Genomic DNA, 17,004 nt, shown 5'->3' on the forward strand with positions numbered 1-17,004 from the left:
TGGTGCAACAGTGACAAGTTTGAATTATGCATTCCTGTTAACATGAACTCACAGTACGGGAAACAAGTGTTTTATTTATCTAGTAACCAGAGTGTGGAGTTGGATCATCGTGTTACATTACGCGCCATCAAGGGATACACATTAAAGTTTACCTCTCAGTACGAGGGTGGTCTTGGGGCTTAACATTAACATATTTAGGGTTTGGCCTGCGATGTCAGCTATGACTACTTTGCTGATGCTTGATTCATTCTTAAACTGTTTAGGTATTTAAAACACAGAATACCTAGTATTGCTGGCGAGGGAACCAATGGCCCAATCCCAGTGTGTCCCCCCCCACCTTTTAAGTGGTTGAGTGTGAGACAGAGGGCTTAAAATTGTGTCAATATGAATGGGAACAGATCACGCAACCATGAAAATGACAAAATATGTATAACTAGGTATTTTATACTTTGTACTCCCTGATTTGAACATCTTCCTGGCTCTATCAAAGGATGAGGTCATTTCATATAATCTATTTACTCATTTGTCAAAACAGCTTCAACAACAAAATCAAATATTTGATGAATAAATAAATATCCTCTGATTTCATGTTTTGTTCCATATTTAACCCTCAATGTTTCTGAATAAATTTGATCTGACAGGCTGAACACAGACAGCAGTCCTCTTTGTTTACGTCGCCATGTGTCCACTGGTCAATACATGTGTGGATACTATTAATCCAGCACTTAAGCAGACCAGAGGGGGCAGGCCAGTCAAAACAAACACACAGTCTCATTTTTACACAATGTCTTTATTTAATTTTTTTTCCCTAATACAGACTCATGGGTTAAAAATAAAAATAAAAAAGCAGAACATTTGTTCAAACCCACTCCCCCTTTTCAAAAAAGAAAAAGGTCTCCAGACAAACCCCGCCCCTACTTTCCCCACCCTAAAATAACAGCTCCGGCCCACTCCGTTTATTAAATTAATATTCAATGCCGTTAGCGCTTCAGCCTTCCTCAGACAAGCCGTGACTGCACTGCGCGTAGTCAGAGAAAGGGGGCGCATCAAGGTCCGCACTGTACACCCCAAAAAACACCCTCGTCTCTGGTCCTGCCTTCCTCACTCTCACGCAAACTGGCCTCATTTCCTTCCTGCCACTCAGCTATGTTGGCTTCAGCTCTCTGTATAGAAATCATGTGTTGGATTGGCTGCCTGTTCCGTGTGTACTGCGGTGTTTGTTGAACAGGTGTGTGTGTGTGCGTGTGTGTGTGTGTGCGCGCACGAGTGTGTGAGTGAGTTGCAGTGTGAAAGGGACTAAAAGCATCATCAGCGTTTGCTGTTGTAGTAAATGCCCCCCGCAGCGGGCCTGTGGTCGCCCTGCCCCCCTCCCCCACCCCCCCACACGGACAGGATGGGGTGAGTGTGCATAGCGGGAGCAGAGAGAGAGAGAGACGCTGCGGAGACAGTGGGGGGGGCCTGCGCCACCTGGGGAGGGGTCGTCAGCCTCCACTGGTCTTGAAACCTGAAACGACAAGAAGTGGTCTAATATACAGAGAGAGGACGGGGAGGGAAAGGAGGAGAGACAGGAGACAAGGAACACAGAGGGGAGGGGAAAACAGGTAGGTGGGGGGGAGGGATGGAGGGGTTGCACGAAATAAAAACATTGATGTCTGTCAAAAGAATAAAACGAGCTGTGGCCATGCCTGAGTTGGAGGTGACAGGTATGGGCTAGCAGCAGGAGGAACCTCACTCCCACAAGAAAAAAGAAAAAAATCTATGCATGTACAATCCCACTGAACATTGACGGTCCATCACTGTCCAGAGAACAATCCATGGTGTGATGAGCCAAAGAGGGAGGGGAGGGAGGGGGGGGGAGAAAAAGCATGAGTTATAAAATGCAGCGAGGGGGAGGGTGAGAGGCAGAGAACGGCGAACACAAAGAGGGTGGAGGGAGGGATAGGGATGATATACTCCAAACCACAAACTTAAAAACACAAACAAATACTCTGGCTAGTGGAAGTTTCACATATGTACGGTACATTAAAAACAAAAGTAAACAGTATATCCTCTTGTTGCCATTTCCCCCCCCACGGTTTTTTTTTTCTTTTCTTTTTTTTCTCTTTTCTTTTCTTGTTTTGGTGGCAGTGGAGGGTGAGTGGGTGGGCTGTGATGGTGTGAAAGCAGGAAGTCACAGCCAGACCAAAGGAGACACATCTGCAGCCTGAGATACCACCATCTTCTCTTACATCCCCCCCCGCCCGCCCCCCCCTCCCTCCCTCAAAAATTAACAAAAAACAAAGAAATCAGCCACCTTACTCTTTCCCCAATGGCCAACTGATACCTTACCAGGGGCGACCGCATCAACCTCCGCACACGCACGCTCACACACAATCGCACACTGCGGCCAGTCAGTCTCTCTGTCCAGGAGAGGTGGTTTTTTTTTTGGTTTTTTTTGTCTTTTTTTTCCCCCTCTCTTCTGGGATTCTCTTCTTTTATTGTTGGGGGAGGGAGGGGGGGAGGGGGGTGACTTTTTCATTGTGTGCTTGCGTGTGTGTGTGTTTTTTTTTTCTAAATGGAAGAGAGGGGAGAGGGTTGATAGTAAGGGAATGTTGGAGGGAGGGGGGTGTTTAGTAAGGGGAATACCACGATGTTGTTCGCCCTCGGCCCCTGGAAAAGAGAGAGAAAAAGAGGGTGAGTTTTTTTCTGGTTGGCTTACGAAGACTGACACCAATTTCCTGGTGTGATATAATATATATATATATATATATATAGATATAGATATACGTGTGAGATTGTGGCCAGAGAAAGGCAAACCGAAGGGGAAAGAATATATTTACGTATTTCAATGACAGAATGTTTCGGACAGTGTTCACAATCAGTCATACCATCTTAACGGTATTGGGCCTTGGATCTCACATGGTGTTGTGCTACAACCAATCAATCTGGAAGAGCAGACTACAGTGCTGAAAGAAGCTGAAAGCAGCTCGTCAAGAGAGGAAAAGTGTTTAAGTTCCAGATGTTGGAATAAGGATTTGTGTTTGGGTGTGAGGGGGGAACAGCAAAGGCACTCTCTCTCTCCCTCTTTCTCTCTCACTCTCTCTGCGAGAGCCGCCTCTGGGGTCACTGTGGGGAAAGACCTTGAGGACAAACAGCACCACACATATACCCCCCGGATAAGACACAGTGCACATACATATACACACACACACTCATCATCATTAGACACTCAAAACACTGCCTGACACATACACAAAAGCCAGGCAGCAGCAAAGCTTCCACACACCATCTGCGCACTCTCTCTCACACACACAATCATTCAGTGGCAACAAACAAAAAAAAAAGGTCACACTGGGACTGACGCCAGCGGTTGTCCGGCTAGATGCTGAAGTCAGGCTGCAGTAATGAACCCTCGTTTCTGGGAGTGAACGCTGTAAAAGGTGAATCTGGGTTGGAGTATGCGTGTGTGTGTGTGGGGGAGGGGTTCATGTACATGCGAGGACATGCACTCTACATGAGCACCAAACATGAGTACAGTATGAGAGTCTCCTGGCTCACATCAAAATCTTGGCCTTTCACCATGCCGACTTGGGAAGATGACAACATGACGTTAACGGACGCAATACACGAGAAAACACTTCTTGCAGCCGTGGCACCAATTTTCTTTTTTTAAGCGCACGTTAACATGAATGAGTCTTTGTTCTCAGTCAGGGTGCAAGGATTTGAGGTGCAACACAAATGCTACTATTTGGCCACGTTGTCTTTTAATAGAATTAAATCCTGGCAGCCAACGCGCTACTTCAGCAGGCACAGAACAACACTAACTAAAAACCTTGCTGTGGCCTTGTTGAAGCTCAACTTCTTATCACACAAAGCCGAGCAACACCGTGATACTTTGATGAAACATATCTCTTGGACGAGCAGTGGGGAATCTTCCCAAGCACACAATGGGTCAATGCAAAGACTTTGTGTTTGTCTTCACTGTGGATGTGTTCCAAAGACACAAGTGAAAAGTGTTACTTAGTTTAGAGCCGAGCCCAATTCTATTCAACTGCAACACTGACGTAAGTGGACCAGTGATGAATCCCTAATGTTGCACCCAGGCGGCCCTTCTGCTCCCTGCATTCAGGAACGAGTCCCTAATCCCAGAGCAGAGGTAGCATTTCGGTTCCCTCGTCTCCAAGGCCAATGGGTTTTTAGTTAAACGGTCTGCGGTGAACACAAGCGAGATTTTAACATTTTGTTCTACAAAATCGAACACGTCAGTAGATACCACTCTTTGAAGCTTTTGAGTGTGTTAACTTAAACAAGTGGCTAAACGAGACGACTAAGCAGCCTTGTGTCTACTCACGCCACTGTGGCGTAGTTGTTTTACAGCTTAACGTTAGCTTCAACTTATGCCGATCGCATTCATGCTTCCAAAAATATAAAAGTGGTCATTTGTGAAGATTATTTTGCTTGTCGGTACCTTAAACTTGTGTTTGCCACGGTTTTCCAGAGGAAACCCCCCCCCCCCGTTGGCTTTTTGTCGAGGGAACCAGTGCAATGCCAACTTTCAGGTTGGCCTAAATAAAACACGCCTTCCCTGCAGCGCTCTGTTCTCTATTCAACCTGACTGACGGAGACGGAGCTTTAAATGTTCATTTTTGTGCCGTTTTATTTTTTTGCGCAGCAATTTGAACGTTCGGGTTGTTTTTCTTCTTCTATTCTGTTGGATGTCAACTCTTACTTTAGTTATCTTCACCGAACTGCAAATCAGTCAGACAGAACCTAAAAGTTCAATGATCAAGTCTTACAAACCAACAACTTGAAAGTCTGTAAAGTGAAATGCTAATTATGCGTCTAGTCTATAAACCACCAGATTATACATTACTATCAGTACTTTTAGCTTCTGGAGACTTGAGGCTTTTCCCCTAGTCTCGGTGTGCCTGGTCCTGCAGCTCGGCCAGATCCCAGAGAGTGAACGGGCAGGGCTAGGGCTTCTTGGTATGTGTGGGAGTGGCTGGGGTAAGTGCACGGAGAGATTAGAGAGATTCTGACCTTCAGGTTCAGACACTTTCTCACACAAAGGAATGAATAGACATGTAACCCTTTCTTGTCCTTATTTAAAAAGGCAGCCTTGCACAAATACTTGAGTGTAAGAGAAAGAAAGGAGAACTACACACGAGGTAAAATGGAATAAATAGGGAGCCTGTCAGAAGAATTTGGCAAACTGTTTCATCGCTAGAATAAAGGCCTCTGTATGAAGGGTTTTCGTCTTTCTCCAAAATAACTGCCGCAGCATCTTTCTTTGTTGCACATTAAGTATTAAGCAACAGCCAAAGCCTGAAGGTTCCAGATACTTTTCCGGGACGATCAATCAGAATCTCTCAGTCTCAAAGCTCAGTGCATGTGTGGGGAAGCTGGCATGCTGATCAGTGGGTTTATTACCACACCTTCTTTCTCACTTTAAATAAATAAATGTGGCTACACAAGGCTGATATGGAGTAACTAGTGAGATACCGTAGCCTTGATTTCTCACAGCCCTTAGGGGCGAGCCATATTTTATATAGAAAGAGACAGTTCATATCTATGTTGTTTAATTATGCCCAAAAACAACCAGATTGTTGTATGTATATCTTTATAGAAACTGTGCAGCTCTAGTTAACTGCCAAGTGTTTGAATCACATACTGTGAACATGGTTAAATTTGCAGTAGGGCCCCACTGCAGAGCTCAGAGTTAAAGCCCATCAAAACACTGTGTGGAGAGCCACCAGATCCCCAGAGCACAGCACTCTGATCAACACCAGGCTTAGTCTGCTGTTCAGTATGGATCACAGTAGTGCGACCATAGTATTGATGGAATGGAGCATTAAATGCAGTAGAGTGAGGCAAGGCTACGGGTCACACAGCACAACGTTTACAGTTATGTAAAATGGTTTGCACTTCTCCCTGCCATATATGGTCCAATCACAAATCACATTCCAAGATTCCAGCCTCTGGAGCGTCACCCCAGTACCTTTCTGCTATGATGCAGGAGATTGCATTGGCCTTGACCCAAACATGGTTGTAACTAATGCAGAATGTATGAACAGCCTGGGAAGAACTAAAAGATGTGCACTGAGTCTGTTAGGATGGTTATATGTGATGTGGCATGCAATGAGTCCCTCAGTCCCACCACTGGTGTGATGTCTAACCCGACTACACGGCATGTATCAGTGTTTCTATTACAGTCTAATACTGTACGTCATTTTCTAAAGTAATTATTTTGACAATGCTCATATTGCTCAGTCTATGCGGTATTCTCAGCGTGACCACATTTAGAAATCTCTCAAACCACACTGTCCTGCCCATTCAAGTCTGGAGTGCAAAAGCAATATATTACTATACACCTCATCCCAGTGGTTCCCCATCAAGTACATCAAATGGAGATGATCAGTGTGTCGTCGAGCTGGACATTAGCTTTCTTGTCCTGTTTGTGTGTCTAAATACAAGGAGAGGACAGTGTTAACCCGGACTCTGTCTGAAGGCCAAAACAGGCCATATTCTAACACGCTGTGGAGTCAGTTATCAACAGTCCAATCCTTGTTTACTCCTCAGCTGAACAACAAATACCAATAATTGCAGGTCTATGTAAATCGGAAAGAACAGCTGCTAATTCTGGCTGGTCATCATAGTCTGCCTCGTTTGTCGTGTCATTTCCTTGAAAAATAAACACTGAGTGAGGTGCAATGCATGCAGGTGCTGTGTTTCCCTCCCCATGGTGTCTGAAGTGATGCGTCAGCTCACCTGAAGGCCCGTCCTCTGCCTCTGGGGGGTGTGTAGCCGCTGTAGTAGCGTGCACGCGATGAGAAGCTTCCTCCTCCTCCTCCTCCTCCTCCGCCACCTCCTCCTCCTCCTCCCCGTGACCGGAAGCGAGCCCGTGGAAAGCCGCGGTCTGTGGTGCTGATGCCTGGTCTGTTTGTTCTCTTAGCGCCCACCTGAGCGGCAACAATCAAGCAAGAGACCGTGACATAAAACCAACAGCCAGGCATAAAATGTCGCTTTTTTTCAAGATAAACGAAAACTGCTTGAATTCAGCTAAATATTTTTGCTCTGTCAAGCAACAAGAGTTCGACTTGTTCCAAGATCAATATTGAATGAATCTGATACAACCAAAAATCCTGTCTTGGGTATCGAGTCTATGCATCGATCCCGTATCACATTCTTCATATCATTTATAAACTAATTTACGCTACACAGGAACAACAACAACAACATATGTCACTTGCCAGTCGACCGGTACTAAACTTGTAAACTAGTAAACATTCTTATGCAGCCTGTTTTTCCCTGATAATGAGACATTGTGCACAACAAATGTGCTCAAATCAACAGGATGAGAGATAGTTAACATTAGCAGTTAGTAGCCAATGATGCTTATTCTGCAACCATTTGTTGCGGTAATCACTGTGATTATCGTGTAAATGCACCAACATTCAACAGCTCAAAATGATGAAGCCACAGTATCTGATCACAAGGAATCTTTTTTTTTCACGCCTGTAATCAAGATCAAATTAATTCACGTTCCCCTTTTACGTCCTCTCAAAACAATGTCACTTCTCATTCCGACCTAAAACTCAATGTGAGAACGTCCCAGGTGAAGGAATAAAAAGTTATTTAAAATGATCTTACCTTTATCTGCCTTCCTCTGAAAAGGGACTCATCCAATGCCATGGCTGTCCTAACAGACTCTTTGTCTGCAAACTCAATATAGGCAAACCTGAAGAAAAACAAATCAATCCCCTTCAGTGAATCAATCATGTGCTCAACACTATCAAGATCATTTCTTGTCCAGTTGAGTTGGAACATTTCAAAAGGTCTTCATCTTATCTTTACCTCCAGACACCCAGAGCCTCCTCACATTAAAGTCTGAGGGTTCGGTTACTTACACAGAATAATGCACAAATCACACGTTCCTTCAGAACTACAGACGTGCTTAAGAAAAAGCAGCAACATGTGGAGCATGACGGCACCGGTATCTTGATTCCTGAGGATCGCAAACATCTAAACGGTAAAGGAAATCTAGTCCACCGAGTGAATAACTTCATTTGTTCAAAGCTAAAAGCCATTTCTGTCAGAGATTATTGACCTTTATAGAAAATTCAAGACTGACATCAATGGATGCCAGCAGTTTGTGTTTGCTATTTAATTGTCGTTATCATTAAACACAGGAAAAGTGAAAACCAGAACTCACAAAATGTTGACAGTTGTTCAATCTGGTCCCACTCAACAGTTATGGTTTATTGCTTCTTTATTTCCCAAAAGCCATCACATATAGCCATTCAGCTTTAGTGACACTTCATTCGTATCGATGCTGAATACAAATCTGTCCACCCAGTTGGATTTCTCTGCCAACAGCATGACTTTGGTGCATTTGCTGATTCATCCACCGCGTAGTAAAGAGACAGTGTAATGACGGAGTCTTACCCTTTGGGATGCCCTGTGTATTTGTCACATAGGATGGTGACTCTGTTTACTGAACCACAGCCATGAAAGTGAGCTTCGAGCTCTTCTGCCGTGGCCCCGTAGTCCACCTGAAGAGAGACGGGGGGAGAGGTTCGACATGAAGAGAGCTGCACCCACACATCCTGGACCAGGAATCTAATTTACATTTATACGTCACTTTAATGTATTAATGAGACAGAAACGAAAACAACAAATACTGCATTCGTTTTAAGTAAACAAACTGAGGCATTTAACAATATTAAATAAAAAAACAACACAAACAGCAATGTTAAGTATGGTGACCCCCCCCAAAAAAAAGGTTGTAAATAAAAAAACAATCATTGTTAAATATGAATACAAATGTGAGTGAAAGTGACGATCCATTGGGTTCAGTCAAGGTAATTATTGACTCTTTGAACACCCAAACAATGAACTATGGGACGTATTTTACTGCAAGACCACAACCCAATGATCATGGCAAAGCTACAAAGTAATGACACGCGTTACATAAAACATCTTTAAAGCGGATTTCAATACTTTCCAACTAAATTACAGCCCTGGAGTAACAACAACCTAAATGCAATCAAGCATTTTTTTTGCACACTTGAAAATGAAACCAATAAAACATTGCAAAAGGACCAAAGGGGTGAAATTTATAGGAACTTTACAATTCGGTATCGAACCGTTCCTTTAAAAATATGATCAGTTTCTTTGACGTCACCCCGATGTGAACAGAATGACATCTATACGAGACAATTACTTACGTTTCCGACATAAATAGATCTGCCATCCGCTTCCATCTTTTCCTCGATGGACATGATGACTGGACCGACTGCAGTGTAGAGAGGCAGAAAACACATCGGAGTAAGCCACTAAATGAAGGGTGTCCCCGACTATGGGGTGTCCCATAGCCACGTGTGGAGTATTTAAACTCTTTTGCTCATTGACTGCCCCCCCTCTCTGTGTTTTAGCTTCAAGACACCAAAATGATTGGCCGAGATATATGCGAGACACGGTTTCAGTCCTCTTGCTTTTCGTAGTTGTAAATAGAACTTCCGGTCCTAATTACCTTTCCTCTCCATTGTAGCAATCCACAGGAAGGAAACAGCAGAAAGGTGAAGGGACAGTCAGCGGGAGTGAGACGAAAGCTGCTAACGGCTATTACAGCACAGCAAACGGTTGTTTCTACTTGCCCGGCTGATTTCAGAGAATCGGTAACACATCGAGAATAAATCCAGCGCTCCGATAGTGCAACATTCTTACGTGCTGCGATTACCGAAAGCTTTCTTTGATTTTGAAACGGTCGGCTTGTTGTTTAGCCTTTCTGAGGCCATCGCCAAGATACCGCGCCAAAGGTGAGGCAAAACTTCATGGTTCAACATCGTCTACACGGCAATTTATTAATGCACGTTATAAAGATCGATAAAAAGCATGCGTTATTTTAACATTTTTATCAACAGTATTATAAATACACTGATATTCATACCAAAATATGCTATATCATGATTTATTAGGGAACAATTCTATGTTAATCAAGACCTATAAAAAACAAAAATGTCTTATATTATCATTCCTACAATAAATACACAAATCAATTAGGAAGTTGAGCATTAGGTAATGGACCTATTCATTTATACGTCTGAATTGACTCTTCCAACGCTGCAGTCTCTTATTAATACTCGATTGTTGCATTAATAAATTGTTCAGCCATAAAACAAACAAGCTGTATCAAACCAGCTCATGCAACTATAGAGTTAGATGTCTCATTCTAACTTTAAAGGCAGCTTTCTCTTCTTATCATATTAGCACAAGGACTTGGTTTTGACATGTGGATGGTTTTCTAATAATTCCGTGCACTACACGTAGGGCTGGGCGATAAATCGATTTAATCGATTAATTCGAATGTGTGCTTTAAGGCGATGTGTTTTATTGAAAATCGAGAAAATCGCCCCCACCCCTCCCCCCGTTGGGTTCCCGTAGTAGAGTGCGCGCGCATTGTTTACAAACTAAAACAATGGCGGCCAGCAGCTTCACTGCTGGCCGCCGCCGCCGCCACCTCACAACAACAACCCAGCATTTTGGAGACATTCACCAACTGTACTCCGCATGAGAAGAAGAGTGCCCGGTGGAAAGCCATCACGGATGCAGTCGCGATGTATATCGCAAAAGATATGGTGCCCATATACACCGTGGAAAAGCCGGGGTTTATTCACCGTCTCAAAGCTTTGGACCCCAGGTACGTGCTACCAAGCCGTAAACATTTTTCTGACGTTGCCTTGCCTCGGCTGTACAATAGTACACGCCAAAGGATCTCTGCGGAGCTGGAGGGGATGTCATTCTACTCCGCAACAACTGACCTGTGGTCCAGCAGGTTGACCCAGACACCTATCCACTTGACTGGTGGAAGCGTCACCAACTTAACTTTCCAAGGCTAAGTACTTTAGCAAAGAAATACCTCTCTGTGCCAGCTACAAGTGCCCCCTCTGAGAGGCTTTTCAGTGTGTGGGGGGGGCATTGTTACATGCCACCGTGCATGCCTGAAGCCAGAGGTAGTAGACAGGCTTGTCTTCCTGGCAAAAAATATTTAGAAAAAACATGCACTACTGTTTAATACTGTTGGTTATGTTGTGAATGCACTTGATTTTGTTTACATGCACTTATTTACTGTGCAAAATATGTTATGTTGATGTTAGATCAGATGTTGCACTTTTGAAAATGTGAATGTTAAAGGGTCATATACATTTTATTTCATGCTGTGTTTGTATCAGTGTATTCAGTTAGAAAAGCTTACTGTAAAAAGTTACATTTGCACAGTTGTTTACAATGGAAGGCTACTATTTAATGCCATTTAATGTTATGTTTAATTTAATTTTATATTTAAATGATTCAGGCAAACAAAAGAGTGACCAAATACTTTTTGTATACTACAGGCACCTTTCTACAATGTTCAGGTTTTGTTTGCACTTTATTTTTATCAACCTACTTGGGAAAATCATCACAAAATAAAAGAAAAAATTGTTTTCAACAGCTTCTGTCATCTGCAAAAAATTTTGGGGGAAAAAAATCGATTTAAATCGTGAATCGGATTTTTTGTAAAAAAATCGGAGATTTTTTATTTTGGCCATATCGCCCAGCCCTAACTACACGTATAACCAAGTACCGATCTAAACTCATATTTCAATGTACATTTTAATAATCTTTCAGTTTGAGGTCACTGGTTGAATGTGGAAGGGTTACATCGTTATTTACATCGTGAGATTAAATTTGTGTTTTTTGAAGAAGGCACAAAAACAGAGGATTGAAATATTTTAAGATTATTCTCATTCATTAGGTAATAGGACAGTAAAGAGAAGGATAGGAAATGTGAACAGACGGAGAGAAACAAGATGTCCCTCTCCCACATAAATCCACACACTAACGCACCTGGTGGGGGGCTGAGATTCATCTGTTTCTCCACCTCGTTCTGGAGCTCCTTCAGCTTCTCGGCTTCTTCCTCCATCTCTCTAACCCGGGCTTTGATTGCCTCCAGCTCCTGCAACACACACACAGAAATTCCATTAGAGCAGTCGGTCCATCACGAGCATGATACAACACAGTGAAACATTAACCACAAATGCTATAGTCACATGATGTGGATGACAGTTCTGCCACGCTGACCAACTCCCAAAACTAGCCACGGAAATGTAATCATTAACCAATGTGGCCATAACACCCCTTTGCAAACACCAGGAGGAGGGCAGGGCAGCAAGAAGATGCTGAATCTGTGTACGTTTGTCGTTTCTGCCCAAAAGGAAACACACACACACTCTGTCTGACTGGTCCTTAGCCTCTTATGTACATGTTTAGACAGTGTTATAAACCAAAACTTCTTAATTTGGCATTAGCTGCCGCCTACAACTTGAAAGTTGACCTTAAAGCCATTTGAAAAATGTGCCTCATCGGGTCATGATATGCTTGAGTAGCATTCAAAATATAATGGGCACACAAAATTGATGAATCAGTACGACACGCTCAGTGTACAAGTTTGCTGTCAACTCTCAATGACTATGTTCAGAAACGACATTAGACAGATACAAAGAACCCAAATGATGAGTCAACATATTGGTAAACACAGGCTGTAAATACTAATTGCAAGACATTTATCATGTACACACACCCACACCAGGAATGTGCTTATTTCTCTCGGTTATAACAACTAAATTGCTATGGGCTCATGCACCGGATGGTTAACATTTGCTCTAAATATACTTTGGCACCGAACACGTCGATAGATAATTTGACAATTTACCAACAGGAAAATTGATTCACTGCAGCTCTACTTCAACTGAAACTCAAGAAAGAGCCTTTTTGGAAACTGTAAATGTATTTGGGGGAGTGACGATGATCGGGTCCCACAAATAAAGACCGCGAACCCCAAAAAAACACCGCTGTCGGAAAAAATGTCTCGTTCTGCCAGTGAACAGAGAGATGGCAGTGTCCTCACGTGGGAGCGGACCCTCCTGTCTGACAGTGGTGCACTGCAGCACAGTGGGAGTCATTCCAACTCCATCCAGGGCCGTTGCCTGTGCTGACAGGGTTCGCAATGTAAAGGCTCTTTGTACCACTGGGTGCAGTGACACAGACACCCCATATTAAATGCAGGTCCTTGGACCAGAGCGGCGGTGACTGCATGGGACACGCTGCATCTGATGACAATGGCACAATCATTTCTCAGCCCTCCCAACCTTCAGCCACACAATCATTGGGTATGTCATGATCATAGAAGAGCAAGTCATCCACCTTCACAGCAAGATTGTTAAAAAACATAAAATAAGCCATCCGACAAGGACACCTTGTAGCTACTATATATTTTTGTCGCATATTCTGTACATGCTCCTTCACTCGTTCTTCTTGCTCTAGTAAAACATTGAAGGATGCAAACCCAGCCCCTCAAATACCGCAACCCCCTGCTTCTGCGTTGCATTCCGCGCTCTCTTAATACCGACAGACAGCAGGTTAGCACACCCTCACAACTCTGGACTTGCTGCATAGACCTCATCAGTGAATATGCACGAGTGTGCAGGTATGGGGAACATTTTAATTAGGCCGACTAACGCCGATCGTGCATCCTCGAACCACAACGGCGTTACAGCGAACCCCACGTCCCACTAATGTGCGATGCCAACCATTGTCCAGAATGAATGACAAAGATGATCAGCTGCACGTCTGTCATCTCCACCCCAGCTTTGTTAACATCTGCTAGCATGCCAGGGTGCTGTTAGCCCATCAGGCTAATAACCATTTACAGTGCACATTTTATCTCGTGGACTAGTGATCACGGTCGACGTGTCCTCTGGTCATTTTAACTGCAGCACTCAAGTGTTGGAGCTTTGGGATAAGCTAATGTTAGCCGTCGGTCATTTTACAGGTGCACACACACACCGGTGACTGCAGCAGACAGCACACTAGTGAAGGTAAAGGGAATAAAAGACGTCATTACCGTCAGCAGGGCGCCTTCTCGAGCAGTAGACTCGCACAGCGGCGGCTAATGGTGGCGGCCTGTCCTACCCTTGCCGCTGACTGTCTCCTGTATCGCAGTCTCGCATTTTTTTTTTTGAGACGAGGAATCCCCCCCCACCCCACACACACCCCCAACGGCTCGAGCTGCTCCCTGGCGCAGATAAACTGGCGCCGCTGTTGCGCCAAGATGGCTGCTGACACCACGCATGTCACCACCCATTTCTACTGCACTGCGTGAACCACAATGGCGAGTTTTAATACCGACCTAGCGATAGCAGTAACGTAACGTTGCACGACATGTGACCAACGATTTGTAGAGGGGGAACACAAATAACAAATAGCTTTGCCTGCTTCCGCTAACTTCTTGGTTTTGGCTATAACGTGTCCTGGTGCCATGTGGGCTCCCACAGCTGAAACAATGCCCTTCACTTACCGGGTCTTCGATTGCGGCCTCTCCGTCTTCTAATCCCGGTTCTTCGTCACCGACACCCGGGTCTTCCAGCTCGGGATGTCCTGGGTCTGAGTCTAGTAGGGATCCGTCCGCCAGTCCGTTACCGAACTCCGCCATCGCCCTGATCCAACTGTACCGACGCGCCTCGTGGCCAAACCAAAGCACAGGCCCCTACTCACGCACAAGGGGGTAGAGTGAGCGCGGCGGCGGAAAGAAAAAAACGGCGGAAAACGCCGCTTAGAAAAGTTAAAATCGGGAATAAAATGCTAGCTACAGTTCCAGCCACTACTCAAACAGCACACCACAATAAACAAGGACTGCTGTTTCACTCACTACCTTAAAGCAGCGGTGCTACTTTACGACAGAGAACCTAGTTTATTTACTTAAATGAGTATATAAAAAAAGGCGAGGACTCTACGCGAGAGCGGCGGCGGCGTCCCTTCAGTTCAGAAATGGAAGCTGGGGGCGGAGTCAAGTATCACTGCGGGCGTACAACTCTCAATCCTATTGGTCAGTGGAGGATTCTAGACAAACCTCTCCGATGTCTGCCGCCTTCCTATTGGATGGTTGTACAAGACTTTCCGGTTCCCAAATCGCATGTATGCTTTTAATTGGATTACGTTTATGTCAATCACATCCCTGTCAATGGTCAGTAAACCGGCAAAGCCAATTGTTTAGCAAATTAATTCCAGGCACATTTGAGTGTGTCATATGAATTATCTCCTACAGTGTGACCAAAGTGACCTTTATTTTAAAATATGCCACTCGAGTAAAACCTCAGATGTTCTTTATATCAATTATTTAAACCTTTGTCACATACAAGAAAAAGTAGAAACAAATACCCCATTTCAAAGTTATATATTTCCCCCAAAGATTGATTTAAAAGCATTTTGCGACAGAACTCTTCTCTATTTACACACCCAGGTCTGCTTCTTGCACTGCAATCAGACAGCTATGCTTTGTTGTTCAACTGATTTTATTTGTTTTTCTGTATATCAAAGAAAGCATAATGGAGACCAAACACAAAAAGGCAGGTACAAGTGAGGAGGAAAAAGAATAAGCTTAATCAAAAATCTAACAATTCATAACAACACTGCCACTATTATTGTTCAATATTCATAGGAATACCATATTGTATATGAGCAGAGAGGTGGCATTTAAAACCATTATGGATCAATAATAATCAAAAACAGTGATGGGTAGTAATGATAAATCGTATAAGTAGTAGTACAGATATAACAATAGTGATAATCAAAGTGACAATGAAACATAAGAGAATAAAAAGCAGATCTCCATAAAAACCTATCTAGTTTGGACAGTGCAACACCGTGTCTGTGTGTGTGCGTGTGTGTAATCCCAGTCTTGGAAGTTAAAGCACTCCAGTCCTTTGCTTTACACACAAGATACAGTTTCCAACAGAGTACAAATTATTACTCGTGAAAGGACATGGTTAACCCTCCTCGTTTCAAAAACACACCAAGTGACTCTTAATGCCATGTTAATGGCTGTGTTCGTTTGAAATGTCTGTAGCTTGTGCAAAAAAATTGTGTGGACTAGTGCAAGTGTCAAGCCGTGGGACGTCCTTTACAGTTTGCATTTTACGAACACCTCTCCTGCTCTCTGTCGACCTCAGGATTGCTTTTTGGTTTTTGAATGACAGAAAGCAAAGGGAGGATTACTTTGGAATATCAGTTATTTTTTAAATATATTTCTTTACAAAAGTTCATGTTTTAGTTTTGCATTTTGTTAAAACTATCAATAGTAACATTAATATACAACTTAAATTGAAGGAAAACATCTTTAGTATGTTAAGTGTCCTTCAACACAGCACCATCTTATTAGCTCTCAGTCAACACGTTTAATGTTTCCTAATTTGCTCTCAAGAGCTGAGTATTCGTTAGTCCCTTGAGGATACTAGTACTACCCAACTTTCTCCCTTGTCATGGTTTCCAGATATGAGATCTCATTTCACAGCACGTACATTTCCAGAATTAGTAACTCTGTATCAAACCGAGGGGGGGGGGGGGGGGACTGCCCATTTCAAGCCCTGTTCTCTTCATATTTCTAGAGGCTTGGCTTTTGACCTAAATAAAAAAAAAAGTCTGTTACACCAGTTTTTAATTGCTTATAATTGGCATTTGTATAAATATTGAAGCAAATAAATTGAGTATCTTTCCTGTCTTATGCACAGTATTCATGGCAAGGAAAAACCGTAAATTGATGAATTTGGTCTGACCCACCGTGCAAGGTGAGGGTGAAATTAATTACATTATACAAGGATCACATGGGCTTGAATCCAGATACCTGGTGGCGTATCTTCTTAAGGCTGTTTTATTCGTAACACACCCACAGCATGTGAAAACATTTATTTTTCCCCCTACAGGTTTGAAGAGCTGCATTTCAAAATGAGATATAGACCATTTGGAGGGAAAGTGAAATCCACAGGATCAAAAGTAATTTGTAATAAAAAACAAGATAGTTGGTAATTATGTAATTATAGTCCTTGGCCAAGAGGATGCTGGCAACTTTACAGGCAGGATTTGCTATGTTCTAGGTACAGAATATAACATTCAGATATTTCCCCCAAAAAGATTGATATAAAAGCATTTTGC

General features: G+C 43.3%; 1 protein-coding gene across 1 annotated transcript; it reads right to left on the minus strand.

Moving 5' to 3' along the window:
* Positions 1 to 771: 771 nt before the first annotated feature.
* Positions 772 to 14,830, minus strand: pabpn1 (poly(A) binding protein, nuclear 1). The gene is made up of 8 exons (XM_079291638.1): positions 14,375 to 14,830; positions 11,866 to 11,974; positions 9,207 to 9,274; positions 8,425 to 8,531; positions 7,630 to 7,717; positions 6,748 to 6,938; positions 2,626 to 2,649; positions 772 to 1,504 (listed from the first exon to the last, which is right to left on the minus strand). The coding sequence occupies exons 1-8, from the start codon at positions 14,507 to 14,509 to the stop codon at positions 1,309 to 1,311; spliced, it is 918 nt and encodes a 305-aa protein (XP_079147764.1). The 5' UTR covers positions 14,510 to 14,830; the 3' UTR covers positions 772 to 1,308.
* Positions 14,831 to 17,004: the final 2,174 nt, after the last annotated feature.

Source organism: Melanostigma gelatinosum, assembly GCF_949748355.1.
Source record: "Melanostigma gelatinosum genome assembly, chromosome: 20".
In the NCBI taxonomy this organism is placed as follows: domain Eukaryota; kingdom Metazoa; phylum Chordata; class Actinopteri; order Perciformes; family Zoarcidae; genus Melanostigma; species Melanostigma gelatinosum.

Bases quoted from the DNA above. Each gene is read 5' to 3' on its own strand.
- pabpn1 (XM_079291638.1), bottom strand. From the start codon at position 14,509: ATGGCGGAGTTCGGTAACGGACTGGCGGACGGATCCCTACTAGACTCA. The intron at 11,975-14,374 runs GTAAGTGAAGGG...TGTGTGTTGCAG, and splicing joins AGGCCGCAATCGAAGACCCG to GAGCTGGAGGCAATCAAAGC. The intron at 7,718-8,424 runs GTAAGACTCCGT...GTTTTTCTTCAG, and splicing joins TACACAGGGCATCCCAAAGG to GTTTGCCTATATTGAGTTTG.